The following is a 16,822-nucleotide window of genomic DNA, read 5'->3' as shown; positions in this document are numbered from 1 at the left end:
ATAGTACTGAAGTTAATATGACCAAGATGGGATGCTTGTCGAATATGCTGGCTATCCCGTGCATTTAATGCGATCCTCGATCTCGATATTATCGTATATCCAGCAAGAATAATGTACTTTCTAGGGCTCATATCCGAGGCTCTACACTTTGTGTTATTCATTTACTTAGCATCTTCAGTGCCTGGCACATACAGTGCACCCACGAACACCTGTCGATGTTTCCCCGGTGATGCGTGCTGGCCAACATCAGATAAATGGCACGAACTCAACACCACAGTAAACGGTCGTCTCATATCCACAGTACCCCTGGCCAGCCCCTGCCACGACAGCGAGTTTGGTCCCTACGATGAAGATGCCTGCCAGGCCATCCAGGAAGCCTGGACACTCCCAGAGACGCACATCAACTCAAGTTCGTCGATCATGGCACCGACCTTTGCCAATCAAAGCTGCGATCCATTTACGCCGCGAGAACAGTCATGTATCCTTGGAACGTACATCCAGTATGCGATTGATGCTCGTGAAATGTTCGACTATAAAGCGGCAATTCGGTTTGCAAACAGACATAATGTCCGGCTTGTGATTCGAAACACGGGTCATGATTGGCTTGGAAAGTCGACGGGTGCCGGTGCATTGGGTCTCTGGACGCACCATCTCAAGTATACCGAGATTCTCGACTACGAGTCTGATTACTACACGGGGAAAGCACTTAAAGTCGGCGCAGGTGTCCAGCTCATGGACGCGTTTCGTGTTACGCACGACGAAGGGCTAGTGACTGTCGGAGGGACATGTCCTAGCGTTGGTCTTGCTGGAGGTTATGTCCAAGGGACCGGCCATGGACTACTTGCGTCCAAATTTGGGCTAGGCGCCGACCAGGCTCTGGAATGGGAGGTTGTCACTGCATCTGGTGACTTCATCGTTGCTTCGCCGGCAGAGAATGCAGATCTTTATTGGGCACTGTCAGGGGGAGGGGCTGCATCGTACGGCGCGGTCTGGTCATTGACGCTCCAGGTGCATCCGGACGACATAACATCGGCCTCAAATCTGACCTGGAGCATGGTAGGCGTCGATGAGGCAACATTCTACAAGGGGGTGGAAATCTATCTTGAGCACCTTCCGACACTTCTCGATGCTGGCATTTCGTGCAACTGGCTAAGCACGAATTCGACCTTTATCGTTTCCCCTGCAGTTGGGCATGGGATGGGCAAAGCCGGGATGGATGCTTTGCATAGTACGCTTCTGCAAGACTTGAGTGGTGTTGGAATCAACTATAGTAAGTGGCCTGTGCCATGGTCTTGTATAGCAGATGCTCATCATTTTCAGCATACCTGTCTCGAGAATTCCCTACATTCTTGGACATGTATGAGGCCATGAATCCACTCACCGAGACCTCATCTTTCGACATTGGAAGTCGACTGATACCTCGCAGGGTCTTGAGGGATAATCCGAGCGGCATCGCGGAAACTATGCAATCACTTCAGAGATACGGGATAGTCTTCTCAGGCGTGTCGTTCAACGTATCAAAGCCCTCAAAATCACCAAATGCCGTGAATCAAGCGTGGAGAGAATCGTACGTGAGTCTGGTCGTTGGAACGTAAGTCGACTCGAGATGAACAACAAATCGTTGCAATTACTAACAGCAAGAAAAGCTTCCACGACCGAACAAACAGAGTCCTTAATACTCAAAACCTCGCACTGATGACGAATGATATTATACCTGAGATAGATCTTCTTATGCCTGACAGTAAGTATGCTTACGGCAACGAGGGAGATCCTTTCGAGCCAGAGTGGCAGAGCGTCTTCTACGGCGAAAACTATGGGCAGTTGCTTCAAGTAAAGCAGAAGTATGATCCCACTGGCCTATTTTATGCTCGGACAGCTGTTGGCAGTGAGGTATGGACAGAGGCAAATGATGGTAGACTCTGTCGGAGTTTAGACGTTGGAGCTTGATGGATGCGGCATTGATAGAATATACACATAAAATCTAACGAAGCCTAACAGATCACCGTCAGTCCCTGAATGAAATATATGGGCAAGTCTCCGTAGCAGGATTTAACCTCATTATTGACAATTCAGGTCCACTAATGCAATGTATTCCAGGGCAAGGAGATTTACCATGTTTCTATGATCAAGACTAACAGGCAGCGGAGAGCTGTATTGCTCCAGTCCATGGACCGGACAATGCGTATATTTCAGATGCATTGTGTTTCACGACCTATGCAGAGGGCTCTTGTTCACAGGCTGTCAGTCATCTGAGTCAAAAGGTACTCTCTATACCAAGATCTGGGTCCAGACGTATGTATGACTCTGGTCGACGATCATTGACCTGAGGAATTCCGAGCGACAAACGATAGTGTTCATATTACCTATGTATAGAACAGCGGCCTCGATAAAAAGGAAGGTTAACAGATACAAGCAGAAACGCGAGAGACTAGAGCACGAATTACACATGACTAGACGCACCCGAAACTAAGCAAGAACAGAGCAGGAAATAGCTTATATGACTTAGACGACCGAGCAGAATGACTTTCGGAAGCCTATATCCATAGTTTTGCAAATGATAGCCAGCTCACTACCACTCCCATCCACTTCCCAGACTAGCAGTCCCACAACAAGGCCAGAAGAGCAAGGATCCCCACCTTCCGTAACGTGACGCAGATAAACTCACATCAGCTAGCCCCGTCCCATACACACTACATATACACCGTATCCCAACAGTCAACCCCACATCTCCAAACCACACACTCAATCCTCCTCACCCTCAAATACAGACACTATAAACCCTCAATCCACCCCTCCAACCGTCTGCCATACCCTTAATTTACTACTTATACCTTGAACACAAATCTCACCACCCCACCACCTCCCACCTTAACCTGAAACCCTCCAAAAAAAAAGAAAAAAAAATCACAAAATGTACACCGCCATGGCCCTAATCTGGCGCAAACCCGGCACAACCCCCACCTTCTTCCAAACCCACTACGACACAGTCCACATCCCGCTCCTCCAACGCCTAGTGGGCGATACATTCCCCCTCACGCACACCCGCCACTACGTCGCGCGCCGTGAACCCTCCTCCCCATCAAACCAATCCTCCCCACCGCCAGGATCCCCACCGCCAGGATCCCCAGAACAAGCATACCCCCCCATAATCCTCCGCGGCACAGGTGATCCCAGCGATCCAGACGCATACACGGTGATGCAATGGCGGGACGAGGGTGCGTTCAGGCGGTTTATGGACGTGTTCATGCGGGAGGAGGTGCAGGCGGAGATGAGGAGGGATGAGGAGGTGTTTCTGGATACGGGGAGGGAGAAGGTTGGGTTTTTGATTGGGCGGGTGGGTGTTAGTTTTGGGGTTGGGGGGGATGGTGAGAAACGGGAGGAGGGGGGAAAAGAGATGAGTAGTACGTCGAGAGATGTTATGAGAGTGGGGTATTGGGATTGATGTGTGGAATGTGTGTGGAGGGTTGGTAGGGAGGATGTGGGTGGGTGGATTAGATGGCTAATTATGTGTTGTGCTACGCTCTATCTAACTGCTTAAGCTTCCTGCTTCTCTCTTTTACTCTATATAAAATCTATTCATTAGTTACCTAAAACCTCAATTATATCATCTGTTTCTAGGCTAAATGTTTTGCTAGACTAAAGATATTATACCCACTCTTCTAGGTTAAATAGATATGCATATAGTATTCTAGTCTTGAAAAGAGACCTTGGAAGAGAGCTACGGATAGAAGTAGTAGACCTAATAGACCCAATAGACCCAATAAGCCTAATAGACCTAATAGACCTAATAGACCTAGTAGACCTAATAGACCAAATAAACCTAACAGACCTAATAAACGTACCAGACTGAATCATATCCAACAACCAACGCAAACCAAGCCCAGCATATCCAAGCTAGCATATGCTCCACCACCCTATCGCCTACCATCCAACACATCCATCTATACACACAAGCAATATACTTAGGATATAACCTATGTCAGACCAAGTGTAGAAGTTACAGAGGCATTGGACGAGTAGGACTGAGAGTTGAGTATGTAAGTAACCAACTAGATGTTGATTTCTAGTTTAGATTCATATGAACCGATGGGTATACTTACGTATAGGACGAGTATAAGAAGAGGGCTGTTGGATGGTAGGGCTATTGAAGGATACGTTGTATATCTTGATATACGTAGCCATATTACACTATAGTAAGGGGGGAATGTGTTATACGTCTAGTACGACGTACTCATCGAGACATGTGTTCTTAGGTGGATTATGTGGGTATAATGCGAGACGCAGGTGAGAGTCATTGAACATACTAAAGTTTCATCAGAAATACGTGACATCGCCATGCCTAAGAACACCAGCGACCATCTGGTCTTGCGTAGCATGTGGTATTGGTATATATACACAGTAAACCGAAGAGTTCTGATACAAAATTATACCTCTACTCGACTGGATACATCCACATCCACCATAACCTTTACGCCCACGTCCACACCAGTAGCCCCTCAGAGCCTCCCATCACCACCACCACTCCTCCCCTCAAGCACCTCCCTCACCAACCCCAACGCCTCGACCGCAAACCTCACCATATTCCCCTCCCGATCCACCACCCCAGTACACACCTCCCTACTCACAGTCTCACCATCCACCACCGCAACCGCAACCGCCACATATCCCCTACCCACCCACATCATCAGCATCACCCCCTCCACACACAAACAAACAAAGGTCAAAACTCACGGCTGCCTGTTCGACCCCCTCCCACTCCCCTCCGGCCCCGCAGTCCCACTCTCAGCCACACAAACCGTGCTCCCGAGCTTCACACGCGTGTGCTCTGCCAGACCGGCAACGAGGGCAGGCGTGGGCCCGTTGTAGGTCTTGATATCGGATTCCGTCCAGCCGGCGTATGCGATGCGGGAAGGGAGGGTGTAGAGCTGGTGGTGTTAGATTGAAGGGGGTGGATATAGAGAGGGAACACGTGCTGTGACACCGCCTTTGTAGAATTTGCTTGCGCCGGGGATGGAGAGGAGGGAGGCGGATATGAGGCCGCCGGCGGCCTTTGGTGGTGGGTGTTAGTTTGGAGATTAAGGGATGAGGGAGGCGGGATGGAGGTGTTGACGCACGGTTTCGGCGACGGAGATTGTCTCGCCTTTGTCTTTGAGGAGCTTTGATATTGCTGTGACTTGCTCGCGGAGTTCGTGCGGGACGAAGGATGACATGGTTGATGAGGTGGGGATGGTGTTTGGGGATGTGGGCGAGTGAGTGGTGAGGATGGGAATTGGGATGTTGGTGCAATGAAAGTAGGTTGTGGACTCAGAATCGGTGTTGGATATGAAGACTTGGTGATTGAAGTGGAGAATGTATGAGCTTTTAGAGCGCAATAGAGCTAGAGCTGTAGAGAGAGCTGGCGGGGTAGCTGTAGCACTGTTGTGGTATTCATCCTGTATAACGTCACTTCCTTCACTGGACAAAGAGCTCACGTACCACGGTACTAGAATTGCATAGAAATCTTCTTGGTCCTAGGGACAAAGCAATGATATTATGGTAGTGCTTTTGATAAACGGCAATATCCATCTATCATCTGATAAGTATCACATTGAAGACGACTGTGGAGTCCCGCGACCTGGTATGGGACGTCTGGAGTAACATGTGCCGACCATGGTTATAGGTTGGATGCATCACAAGGATAGCATTGTCGTGACGAGTTGGCTTTGTCGTGCGCCTTGCACTTCATGTCATTGTGCATGTTGAAGAAGCAGCGCGGCAAGATTGAATGAGGTTGAGCTATACTGAGGAATGAACTGTTCTGTAAACTTTTGTAAAATATGGCAAACTCCAACGCCGAGATGCACACAGATGAGATGTTTCTGTCAAGCAACAAAGACTCCTAAACGCCATCTGCAGGAGACAGGTGCTCAAGCGAAACTACCTGTAAAGTCTAGGAAGAAGCGTCAACGTTTGTAGCACCGGGATGAATACTAGGGCATACCAAAAGTAGTGTTGGTAATGTTAGTCTTGAGAACCTTGACGTCGTCACCAACCCTGATCATCTTTCCGTCATCTCTGTTGTCGAGATAGCTATATCGCCCGAAGACGGGTGCATATCCATGGCCCTTGTCTATACGTCGGTCCCTCATGAGCGTCTTCAAGGCTGCTCCAGCCGGGCCGGTCCTGAATCGGCCATCCTCATAGTTGACATCTATTCCAGTCAGCAGTGCGTACAAGCAGAGAGCGACGTGTCCGACTTATGCTTTGGCACCGTCCGCAGTTGTGCGCAGTAATGATCTTGACGTTGCCAACAGCCAGTTCAGCCCAGTAGTCCTCTTCCCACGGCTCCTCAGCACCTTCAATTACAATGTTTGGTCTTAGCTTGGTGATGTCCATCTCGACGCCCTCGGGTAGACGGTCGGACATCTCATTGCACGATGTATCGGAAACTACGAGATATGGCACACAGTCTTGGAATCTAATCTGATCCTCACCTACAATGAAGGCTGGGAGGTTTCTAGTAAAGGATGACAGCCAGGTGGAGGAATTCCTGGCCGGATTGGAGCAAAGCGCATGTCTGCTGTTGTCACCAACATAGATCAGGGCAGTATCAAAGCCAAAGCAGTCCGAGAACCAATCGCGGTACTTCTGACCCATAACGAAGCCTGTGGTCTTGGCCCCGTGCAGGTTGACAGGTTTTGTGTCGAGATCAGCAGTGTTTGGAAACATGGGTATCTTGAGAGTTCTTGGCTTCTCGCTTCGAGCGGCGTCAAAGGTGACTATAATGTACGCGGACTGCTCATCCTCGTTGTTGGGTACTTTGAGCTCAACAGTGAACAAGCACATGGCAGAAAAGATGGAGACGGCCATGTTTTGGACCTTCCAGTCTGCTGGTGTCGGAGCATTCTCGTCGATCTTGACGAGCATGAAGCGGCGATCCCAGGATAGGCCATATTTGGTGACGACAGCGTCTGGCAGTGATACGCCGCGTAGGGATTTGATGGGATAGGCTAGAATCTGCGTTCATACTCGCACGTTAATTAGCGGCGAATTCAGAGACCCACCAATCCATGCATCCGCAACTCACCTGCTTGACCTTCATGTTGATTGAAGCTTGGCAATTCACAGCCGATAATGCATGGATGTAGAAGAAAGAACAAATATCGGTGTTATAGAAGTACATTAGATACAGGGAAGGATCAGTGAGTCAGACACGACCAAGGTGTCGGCCGACGGCATGGCACAAAAGCCGAAGTCGAGCTATTCTAGGGCATGACACATGTGAAGGGTAAGGAGATATCCATGCTGCCGTCAGGGCACTGCGATAATCTGTGTTATTCATCAATCAGCATGCACATGTGAAATCATCATATTCTTCATTCAGCGTCCATCACGTGTCATCAATGACTGTCAGCTCAATTGAGGGTAGAGGTTGAGGTTGGGTGTTGAGTGTTGAATGCCGGAGACAACAGTCAAGTGTTGAGTCAGTAGAGCGGAGAAGAGTGGTCAGCAGGATTCTCAGGTACAGGTACCAGAGGAGCGGTGATGCGGGAACGCCACAGCCGTTGCATGATGAACGTTGATCCATCAAACGGCGTCTGATGATCTGGGGTATTTGTTATTCTCTCTTCATATAGGACGACGAAGAAGAAAAGACGAGCAAGCTGAAGGTGTTAAAGGAGGCGACTCCAGACGGTCTGATTGGCTGACAGGGTGCAGACGAGGAGATGCACAGCCACGATCGAATAGCATCTAGCGCGCCACACAGCAGCCACAGAACGGCCACGAAACGGCCACACAACCCAGTAGAGGCCGGCATAACCCTGCAAAGTCACGCTGGGCAGCCCCTCAAGCGTCGGACTGGGCGATTTCGGGGGCCCAAGCATACGCATACGTCATCACGGCCAGCGCCAATCAGAGTACGTTGGGCCCGCAGCACCCAGCACGATCCATTCCACAGTGGAGAGGTCACTGGAACTGTAACTGGAACCAGAAACTGGTCACTCACTCCGCCATCTCGAGCCTCAATCCGCAACTTGCCGCCGCTCACCAAGAAAAAAGTTCGTCAGTCTCGTGGCAGGCCGTCTGTCTCTCCTACATTCATTCACCATCTTCCTTCTCTCTCTCACGAAGCATTCATCCCTTCACAGCGCGACAACGACATCCATACCTACACCTACCCACCTACCTACCGCTACACTGCCACAGTCTGCTCCGCCCTACTACTCTTGTCAAACGGCGCACATCGCCAGTCTGCCTGCATATACACACACTCGGAACTGCTACCTAAGCGCCTGCCTCGAGCCCACAGATTGTTTGATCAGCGGCATATCACATAGTCGGACGTCCCATACTGCTCCTCGGGCCTTTCGCACGTTTCCTGTAAGAGCAGGTGAACTCGCCAGCCAAGCAAGGCCACTTAGCCTCACCAACATATATACCCCACAACCACACTAGCCCCCATCGCCTCTCCTCTACACTTCACCATGGATAGTCAGGGACTCAGACGGAAGGACACCACAAAGGGTCCTCCCTTGCGTATCCTCTCCCTTGGTACGCCAGCTTCCATGGCTTTTCTTGTGGAACAAGACTAACTACGATCGACAGATGGAGGAGGAGTCAGAGGCTACTCCATGCTTATCCTCTTACAAGAACTCATGCACCGCACCTTCGTCGAGATTGAAGGCAGAGCACCGAAGCGACACGAGACTCCTAAGCCATGCGACCACTTCGACCTCATCGCTGGTACCGGTACTGGCGGCTTGATCGCCATTATGCTGGGACGCTTACGGCTTGATATCGAGACGTCAAAAGATGTATACGTACGCATGACGAAGAGAGTGTTCGAGACAGACAAGACATTTGCAGGCATACCGTATAGAAGCACACTGTTCAAAGCCTCGAAGCTAGAAGACGCTATAAGGGACTGCGTGCGTGAGCATACCATATCGGAACATGAGGGAAATGATTCACATGCTGCGGAGTCGTCCATGGACCTCAAGTCTCCATTGACTCCTGGAACCTCCATAGCGCCGCACAGGAGTCCCAGCAGCTCAAGCCGCTACAGCCAGATTGGATCAACGCCTGTCAACCCGCGAGGCCCGTATGGGTCCATGCGTTTTGGCAATCCAAACGCACTATTATACGATTCGAGGGAAAACAGGACCAAGACGTACGTCAACTCGTGAATAAATGCTTGTCTCAGTATGCTGACCTTGTCCCAGTGCAGTCACAGCGGTCTACAAGGGCACTCCGAAAAGCGGATCTTCCACAATGCTGCGGTCCTACGACTCCCGGAAAGAACCGGCGCCGGAATTTAACTGCACAATCTGGCAAGCTGGAAGAGCTACTGCAGCTACTGGTCTGGCCTTCAAGCCCATACAAGTTGGCCAACATGTTTTCATCGACGAGGGGGCAGGAAAGTACAACCCGGCTCCTCAAATTCTTGACGAGGCCGTCCAAAACGAGTGGCCTGGCCGCGAAGTCGGCGTATTCATAAGTATCGGCACAGGCAAACGACCGAAAGGCACAAACCAGCAACAACACCTGTGGTGGGAAGGGTTTGTGTCGAGTGGTATGGGTGACTTTGCAGAGGCCCGTCGCCGTCTGATTGCCAAAATCGAAGGCTGCGAGGAAACTCACCAGTACATGCTGAAAGAGCACATCTCGAAGCGCAACGTCAATCCTGAGAACTACTATCGTCTCAACGTCGAGGTGGGCGTCGGTGAATTTGGCATGAACGAATGGAACCGTCTCGCCGAAATCAGCACGAATACTCGCATGTACCTGGCCCGCAGCGAAGTCCAGAACATCAACCTCGACGCAGCTGGCAAGATCGCGCGCATCCACCGCGCAAAGCTGCGCTGGGAGCGCCAACTCCGAGCTGGCGGCGACCCATCCATGCGTATGCAAATGTCCTCGTCCAACGCACAATACACCTCTCCCTCAAACCCAATGGCTGTGGAGCTCCCAGCCGACGACATCCCATACAACCCCTCCGACTACCTCACCCCTTCCAACGCAAGCACCTTCTCCTACCCCTCCTACCCAGACGACAAAATCGCCATCTCTTCCGCTGACGACGCCCACGACGACTCCTCATACCCACAACCCCTCTACGTCTCCCACCACCCGCCGTCTCGCCCCAGCGCAGACTACCCGCAAATGAACCCCTACCGCCGCTCCCACGACCAGTTCCCCTCCGGCTCCGAACGGAGCTACAATCCCAGCCCCCGCAGAAGCGCAGATGTCCCGCGTACCCCACCGCCGTTGCCGCCTAAGAGCCCGATTCGCAATCCGGGCAGTCCTGTGCCGCTCGTGCCTCCTGGTCTTGGTGCTGGTGCTGCCTTGCCGTATCCCGATACCGATGGTCCGCCGCCTGTCAATATGGCTCGGAAGCCGGAGTATGGCGTGCGGTGAGGGATTGAGGGAGAGAGAGAGAGAGAGTATGTGTGTTTTTGCGTACGTAGATGTGCGAATTGGGCGTTCTTTTTTTGGCGATTGAGTAATTGGCGTTTAGATTGGGGCCATTGAGTGTCCTGGAGCGCGCGCGTACGTGTGCGTGTTTATGAGTCTGTGATTTGTTTTATTTTTATCTTTTTTGAGATATCCCCTCACGTTGGCGTGGCGTCGATCTATCTTGTTTTGCAAAAGCGGGGAAACACAATATTCAGATCAGCGAGAGCAAGAGCAAGAAGCATGCATCAGAAGTTTAATGCATTGTCACGAATTCCCGGGTAATATTCGTCTAGCATTTACGTAGTAGTATGTGTGCATGGCTGTTTGTATGTTCTCGCACAGACTGCAAAATAACAGAGGCACGACCATGATATACCGGTTTATTTTCCAATAATAATTATAGCTTCGTTGGATTCTACCCATTCGTAGGTAAAGATATGTGTGATATCTAGCGAGGAACTATCGTTGTTTGATCGTATCGGTGTCGTGAGAGCATTAATTACATGGTTTCACGTATTGACTAACACGGGACGTCAAAAGGTACTTACCATTAGCAGTTTCGAGTTGTGAGACAGACAGCCTGTTGTTAAAAGAGACTTAGGTATGGCATCTTCGCCACAACACCGCCACCATGATTTTCTTTTCTTCAAACTCAGCAAAGATACACTCCAAACGGGAGGGCTGCTAATAATATCGCTAACATTCCCCGCAACTCGTCTACTGCAGAGACATTGCTTTGGGGGTACATGATATCTCCCAAAAATTAACAAAAACAAAACCAAAAAAAAGAAACCTCCTTCGGCATCACCGCAACACATACTGACGTGTTGTGTTGTTGCTGTTATTCGTTGTTATCCGTCGTTGTTGTTGTGGCTGTGTGTGTTTCTGTTGTGAAAAAGCCCCTCCCAAAACAAACGAACAGTAGTGACATTGTCCGGGTATTTTCCAAGGAGGCCGCCACCGGGGAAAACGCCTGTTCACAACGCCACCCGCTGAATTACTGACAAAACAATACACAAGAAAGGGAAAGAATGAGTGACCGTCGTGTTGCCGACGTGAGGGTGTCAGGCAGGGCAAAGGGGACTAGGGAGACGGTGTGCGTCAAGGACGGCGAACAGTAGTAGGAGCAAGCGTATAGTCATAGGATTGCTGAGCGCTCAGTGACTCGGTGTTGGTGAGGAGTCATCAGCTGCACAGCCGCTAGCGCAGAAGAAGGCGGCCTCCTCGCAGACGTATTAGTTGATCCACGCCCCACGATCCACGATCCATTATCTTCATCACTGATCTGCCGGACTTTCCCTAGGCTCCTTTGGGAATGTGCTCTGCGGGCTGACGTGCTGACTGCTTTCCGGCGAGGTGTTGGCGCTGCTGTTTGGCGATGATGCCGGCGACACAATGTAGAGTTCAGGGTAGGAGTTGAGGAGTAGTCTTTTGTAGTACGCGATGCGAGGAAGACCGACAGACGCAACAGAGTTCTTTGCTGTGGGCTTGTCGCAGTAGAGAGCACGCTCTTCCTCCGTCCAGAGATCTTCCATGCGTATATCGACGCGCGAGTCGCCGCGAGGTATGCTCTTGCGAGATACACGGCACTGCGGGGCTAGAATGGAGAGCGCGTCAGACTTGGAGGTGCTTGAGGAGTCCTTCGAGCCGAAGGATAGGGTGGACAAGTTGTAGGATGCTGCGAAAGGGATGTAAGGCTGGTGTGTATCAAGGTTGTGCATGAGGGAGTCTGCAGAACATACCTTTGTCCAGTTCCTCGCATAGTTTCGCCTGTGTAGTTATCTCAGGCTCTGGCAAGCCGGCACGATACTTGTACACTAAGATACCGCTCTTGTCATTAGGGTCCAGATTGTACTTTTCGCTGCTGGACGAAGAGCCAGTCTTTGTGCTGTTCCACGTAGCGGTCATGGTGCGTTTGTGAAAGTGAGCGACAGGTATGTTCGACAGATGAGGTAACCTCCACTCGCACGGCGGTGAGAGGAGTGGTGGGAGTGGGAGTGTGAGACTGTGAGCGCGAGGTGAAGAGGTGAAGGGCGCGTTTGAGCGATCGCAATCAGTTACCTTGGGCGATAGCGTTGTACGGGGAAAGAGGATATTTCAGGACAGTCAGAGTGGTTTTGTAGGCAACAAGAAACCAACTCGGCCAAGGAAGAGGTAGTGGCGTGATGGTGGTGCTGGCTGGTTGTAGTTGTGGTTGTGTTCTGCGGAGAGGGAGAGAGACAGCGAACGGATCGGTCAAGTCAAGTGTGAACACGCGGGCGGAAGCTGGAAGGGCCGATGATGATGACAAGTGCCCAGCCACTACAGCCACAAACTGTGGCTCAGGCTGTTCTCATTGGCTTGTTTTGCTACGCGCCACGTTGCTCAGCCACGAGGGCGTGCTTGGCACAGGTTTGCAGCCCCAAGCTTCAGCCTTGACGCCTTAGGCACTTTTTGGAAATGCTTTATATTCATCAGCCTATACCCAAGGAGAATATGGGCAACAACATCCGCAAGACACGAGATCAATGTCTTTCGAATGATGCAAGAGGCGGTCGGCTGCTCTCATGGCGCACTCTTACTCCGCCTATTGGTCGCATGAGCGGCAGCAGCAATAGCAAGCCTCGCGCCCCGGTGAGACATGGCAGCTGAACGGCTGTGTGCCGAGACAACCTCACGCATAGTCGAATTAGTCGAATCCGGAGATACGAGGTGAGCAGTTCAGCAAGCAGTGAAATAGACCGATGAGCTCGTTATTAGTCTGTTTTGGATATGGACAGACGTCGTAGCGAGCAGCAGTCAGTCAGTCATCGGGTCTTTGTTCGCAAACCCACAATACTACCTCCTAAGTCCCGTCGAAAGTCACCGTTACAAGGCTGTCAGCTGTGCCGTATAGTGTGCATGGAAGAGCCCGCGGTCCCTGGAACTAACGAATATATACTAGCAATCACTAACATCTGTGCAACACGAGTACACACGAGTACACAAGAGAGTGGTGGGCCATGACACCACAAGGTTATCATCCTCTTTGACCGCATGCCATGGGGACAAAGAGTGCAGAATTCTCGTCCCATCGCAGCGATGCTTGCAGCAATCATGGGTCGGTCCGCGGTGAAATGCTTTTATACGCGCAAGGCTTTGATCGACAGCGCGAGGCAGTGTTGGGTTTAGGCACCGGGGGTGGCTGATCGCAATAGACTGCTAATCACAGCATCTGGTCCACCCCAGAAATAGGTAGTCCAGTATCCACCCTCATCATGAGGCTTGACTCGTGTGAAGCTTAAGTGTGCGATGTGCGCTCTTTCCTCTATCAATCTCAGACTGACCGTTTTGAGTCTGCTGCGTAGTTAAAGGTGTGCAGCGTGCTCTCTCTCACCGATTTGCGACTTCCACAGCCGGCATACGTCAACTATTCAGAGGAGAGGCCTCTCCTGTACCTAATACACTCCAAGGCTGTCCTGCGGCCTACAAAACTCGCTGCGGCCCTCATCATTCATCCGAATCCTTACCTCGAAACACACCTTTTACTACTGCGCGTCATTCATAGCTCCTCCACATGTCGCTTCAAGCTTCACTCTCCCAGGGACTATCCCCGAACCTCTCCTCGAGTCGTCCACTAAGCGTCATTACAAACAACTCCGAGAACGAGGACGTCACTTCAGGTCGTGCTTGGTCGCGCAGAGTCGTTGATGCGTGGGACCCCTTGATACTCACCCTTGGTAAGCTCAGCATCCTCCTCGCGCACGCTTTAACTAGTGCGCTGTCATGCATGCGATCTAAGCTGACAATCATGCAGATGGCGGAGGTATCCGTGGTTATTCGACTCTCCTCATACTCCTCCAGCTCATGCGCGAGATATCAACATGGGAACGCAAACTAGAAAGAGAAGAGGGTCCAATTCCTGGCGCGACTTCGCGGTCCTACGCGGTAAACGAGCTTCTACCGTGCCACTACTTCGATTACATGTATGGAACGAGTACAGGTGGCCTCATCGCCACTATGCTAGGAAGACTGCGAATGAGCGTCCCGCAATGCCTGAAGATTTACCGAGAGGTTGGAAACGATCTGTTTGGCCACAGAAGGACTCGCGTGCCGCTAGCCACGAAGTACTTCCACCGGCCGCTAGAGACTGCTGTACAGCGAATAGTCAAAACGTACTGCAAGACACATCCGCGAGGGCAATGTGATGGCCAGGATTGGCATCCTTGGAATCTCGAGACAAAAGGTCGCAATCCAGACGACCCCTGGGTACCTGATATTTCTGAAGAGCGCATCTGTCAAAGGTACGTTTTGCATACCATTCACTGAGAATCATGCTCATTCTAGTAGTATATGCTTGACCGCAACGCACTCTGGCAAGATCGACGAGGCCTACCTTCTTCGCTCCTACAACCACCGATACAACACCCGAGTCCAGTTTGCCGACTGGCTCATTAAATACAACGAGGGCGCTGACCCACTGCGAATCTGGCAAGTTACTCGTGCCACTTCAGCCGCGCCGTTCTATTTCAAAGCTCTCGAGGCAGACATCAGAGGGGAGGTCAAGAGCTTCAAGGATGGCGGAATCCGTGAAAATAATCCCGCGTCCGCAGCGTGGTCTGAGTTCCTCAGCATGTATGGCGAGGATCAAGAACCAAGCCTGCTTCTTTCGGTCGGCACTGGAAAGCCAAACGAGGCGCATGATGGGTTTGCCAGTGCATGGCCTGGACCTTTGGGCCAATTGAAGGTCATGAAGACTGCGTCCGAGAAATTTGCTGTCGTCAAGAACCTCATGGTCAAGTACACGGAAGGTGAACAAACGCACCGCACTATGCTTAGCACTGCCAGAGGACAGCATAAGTGGTACAAGAGACTCAACGTCTCAAGCGGTCTGGAAACGATGAAGCTCGACAACTGGGAGAAAGGGCCTTGGATCGATCCAGAGACGAACATGGAGATCATTGTTCCCGGTGGCGCGAGTCTGCGGAGAATGGAAGAGGTGACTGAAAAGTACCTGAACCGAGATTTCGACCACGACCATGACACGTACGCGCCTCCGCGGACAATGCTGATACAAACAGCAGAAAAGCTCGTGCGACATCGACGAGAGCGAGAGCGTACGAAAGATCAGGACTTGAGGAGATGGCAGACATTCATGGGCCAGTGGTTGACGGGTGAGCTGGGCCCGGAAGACACCGTTCTGCCACCACTCCCAGACGCCCAGCCACCACGTCGGCGAAGAAGAAGCTGAAAGCATGGTTCGGTACGCTTACACGGCGATCCATCAGTCTAACCAGGAACGTCAACAACATCGCATCTTGTCACTCGCAAGCCGTCCTTTGTTCAAGTGACCCACCGTAAAACACTGCTCTTTGCTTCAATCGCATCTTCGCATCTCATTGTATCGCCACCAAAACCACCCAAATGATACCCGGCGTCTCGCACTTTTCTTGCATTTCCATGGACATACAACCGGCTTCTATGTCTCCCAACCAGCGCACATCTCATTGTTTCGTTCTGCTATCTGCATAGCATAGGCGTCTTTATCGGCGCATCTGTCCGGCGTTCATCCATGTCTCTTTGTTCTTGTTTACCGGATGCGTGGCGCATCTGAGCCGGCCGGCCAGCGAACCGTCATCTGGCATGGCATACATGGCGTTGCTCAACCGCATAAGTGCATCTGGATCCGCACATCATTGCATACAACAACTACAACATCAGCGTTTTGCATCTTTTTGTGTTCTTCTCGCTTTGCTTTTTGTTCGGTGTTCTTTTGTTGTCTTATACGTGGGTCTTCTGTCCTGTTTTTGTTTTCTTTGGTTGTCTTGTACGTACGTCCCCCGGCGGCATGTGGAGAGAGCGACATTCACCTTCGGACACTTTTTCACCTGTTTTGAGTTTTTTTTGTCTTTTTCTAGTTTTATCCGCGTATTAGTATTCGTTCTAGTCTTGGGCCTGGCTTTTCTGTACTATGTACGTATGTAAATTCCAAAGTACTGGTCTTTGTATTGTGTGCGTGTTGTGTGTTTCTGGTGATGAATGATTGCGAATGTGCGTGGATGGATTCATGATGGGTGCAGTTCTCTGGAATGAATGGATGGGGGTAAATAAGAGGCATTTGGACATGCCTCACGGCTAGGAATGTGTCGTATGTGATGTGATGTGATGTGATGTGTAGTTTGTCGTATCGCGTCCTTTGTCTCCTCTCAGTTTGCTTGCACCAAGCTGGAGATTATGTAGTTTTGTTTCCTCGCAGCACGATAGACATTTTTCTTGGGCGCTTCTAGGCTTTTATGGGAGTCTTGTGTTTGGTAGTTTGACTGTATACTCTATCTGTCTGTCTGTCTGTCTGTCTGTCTGTCTGTCTGTCTGTCTGTCTGTCTGTCTGTCTGTCTGTCTGTCTGTCTGTCTGTCTGTCTGTCTGTCT

At 50.9% G+C, this 16,822-nt stretch overlaps 8 protein-coding genes across 8 annotated transcripts; 5 read left to right on the top strand and 3 right to left on the bottom strand.

Annotated features, from left to right (window-relative positions):
* Nucleotides 1-111: 111 nt before the first annotated feature.
* On the top strand, nucleotides 112-1,947 carry EJ05DRAFT_499116 (FAD binding domain protein; the record flags this gene model as incomplete). Its single annotated transcript, XM_033746781.1, has 3 exons — nucleotides 112-1,270; nucleotides 1,321-1,591; nucleotides 1,647-1,947. The coding sequence occupies 3 exons, from the start codon at nucleotides 112-114 to the stop codon at nucleotides 1,945-1,947; spliced, it is 1,731 nt and encodes a 576-aa protein (XP_033602375.1).
* Nucleotides 1,948-2,588: 641 nt separating this feature from the next.
* EJ05DRAFT_314870 (uncharacterized protein) lies at nucleotides 2,589-3,522 on the top strand. Its single transcript, XM_033740715.1, has 3 exons — nucleotides 2,589-2,622; nucleotides 2,675-3,313; nucleotides 3,393-3,522. The coding sequence occupies exons 2-3, from the start codon at nucleotides 2,912-2,914 to the stop codon at nucleotides 3,396-3,398; spliced, it is 408 nt and encodes a 135-aa protein (XP_033602374.1). The 5' UTR covers nucleotides 2,589-2,622; nucleotides 2,675-2,911; the 3' UTR covers nucleotides 3,399-3,522.
* Nucleotides 3,523-4,338: 816 nt separating this feature from the next.
* Nucleotides 4,339-5,498, bottom strand: EJ05DRAFT_314743 (competence/damage-inducible protein-like protein cinA). The gene is made up of 4 exons (XM_033740711.1): nucleotides 5,115-5,498; nucleotides 4,974-5,048; nucleotides 4,732-4,925; nucleotides 4,339-4,668 (listed from the first exon to the last, which is right to left on the bottom strand). Exons 1-4 carry the CDS (start codon nucleotides 5,208-5,210, stop codon nucleotides 4,497-4,499), a joined length of 537 nt encoding a protein of 178 aa, XP_033602373.1. The 5' UTR covers nucleotides 5,211-5,498; the 3' UTR covers nucleotides 4,339-4,496.
* A 408-nt stretch (nucleotides 5,499-5,906) lies between these two features.
* On the bottom strand, nucleotides 5,907-7,081 carry EJ05DRAFT_499113 (uncharacterized protein; the record flags this gene model as incomplete). Its single annotated transcript, XM_033746780.1, has 4 exons — nucleotides 5,907-5,929; nucleotides 5,981-6,190; nucleotides 6,237-6,996; nucleotides 7,067-7,081. The coding sequence occupies 4 exons, from the start codon at nucleotides 7,079-7,081 to the stop codon at nucleotides 5,907-5,909; spliced, it is 1,008 nt and encodes a 335-aa protein (XP_033602372.1).
* A 556-nt stretch (nucleotides 7,082-7,637) lies between these two features.
* Nucleotides 7,638-8,551, top strand: EJ05DRAFT_314750 (uncharacterized protein). Its single transcript, XM_033740712.1, has one exon. The coding sequence runs from the start codon at nucleotides 7,707-7,709 to the stop codon at nucleotides 8,316-8,318; it is 612 nt and encodes a 203-aa protein (XP_033602371.1). The 5' UTR covers nucleotides 7,638-7,706; the 3' UTR covers nucleotides 8,319-8,551.
* Nucleotides 8,169-10,877, top strand: EJ05DRAFT_314813 (FabD/lysophospholipase-like protein). Its single transcript, XM_033740714.1, has 3 exons — nucleotides 8,169-8,532; nucleotides 8,587-9,151; nucleotides 9,204-10,877. Exons 1-3 carry the CDS (start codon nucleotides 8,466-8,468, stop codon nucleotides 10,396-10,398), a joined length of 1,827 nt encoding a protein of 608 aa, XP_033602370.1. The 5' UTR covers nucleotides 8,169-8,465; the 3' UTR covers nucleotides 10,399-10,877.
* Nucleotides 10,878-11,484: 607 nt separating this feature from the next.
* On the bottom strand, nucleotides 11,485-12,473 carry EJ05DRAFT_314766 (uncharacterized protein). Its single transcript, XM_033740713.1, has 2 exons — nucleotides 12,180-12,473; nucleotides 11,485-12,034 (listed from the first exon to the last, which is right to left on the bottom strand). Exons 1-2 carry the CDS (start codon nucleotides 12,343-12,345, stop codon nucleotides 11,715-11,717), a joined length of 486 nt encoding a protein of 161 aa, XP_033602369.1. The 5' UTR covers nucleotides 12,346-12,473; the 3' UTR covers nucleotides 11,485-11,714.
* Nucleotides 12,474-13,697: 1,224 nt separating this feature from the next.
* On the top strand, nucleotides 13,698-15,842 carry EJ05DRAFT_314717 (FabD/lysophospholipase-like protein). The gene is made up of 3 exons (XM_033740710.1): nucleotides 13,698-14,135; nucleotides 14,213-14,699; nucleotides 14,746-15,842. Exons 1-3 carry the CDS (start codon nucleotides 13,973-13,975, stop codon nucleotides 15,644-15,646), a joined length of 1,551 nt encoding a protein of 516 aa, XP_033602368.1. The 5' UTR covers nucleotides 13,698-13,972; the 3' UTR covers nucleotides 15,647-15,842.
* Nucleotides 15,843-16,822: the final 980 nt, after the last annotated feature.

The sequence above is a fragment of the Pseudovirgaria hyperparasitica genome, assembly GCF_010093815.1.
Source record: "Pseudovirgaria hyperparasitica strain CBS 121739 unplaced genomic scaffold EJ05scaffold_5, whole genome shotgun sequence".
In the NCBI taxonomy this organism is placed as follows: Eukaryota; Fungi; Ascomycota; class Dothideomycetes; order Acrospermales; family Acrospermaceae; genus Pseudovirgaria; species Pseudovirgaria hyperparasitica.
Note: the sequence above shows the minus strand (reverse complement) of the source record. Positions and strands in the feature narration are given on the sequence as shown.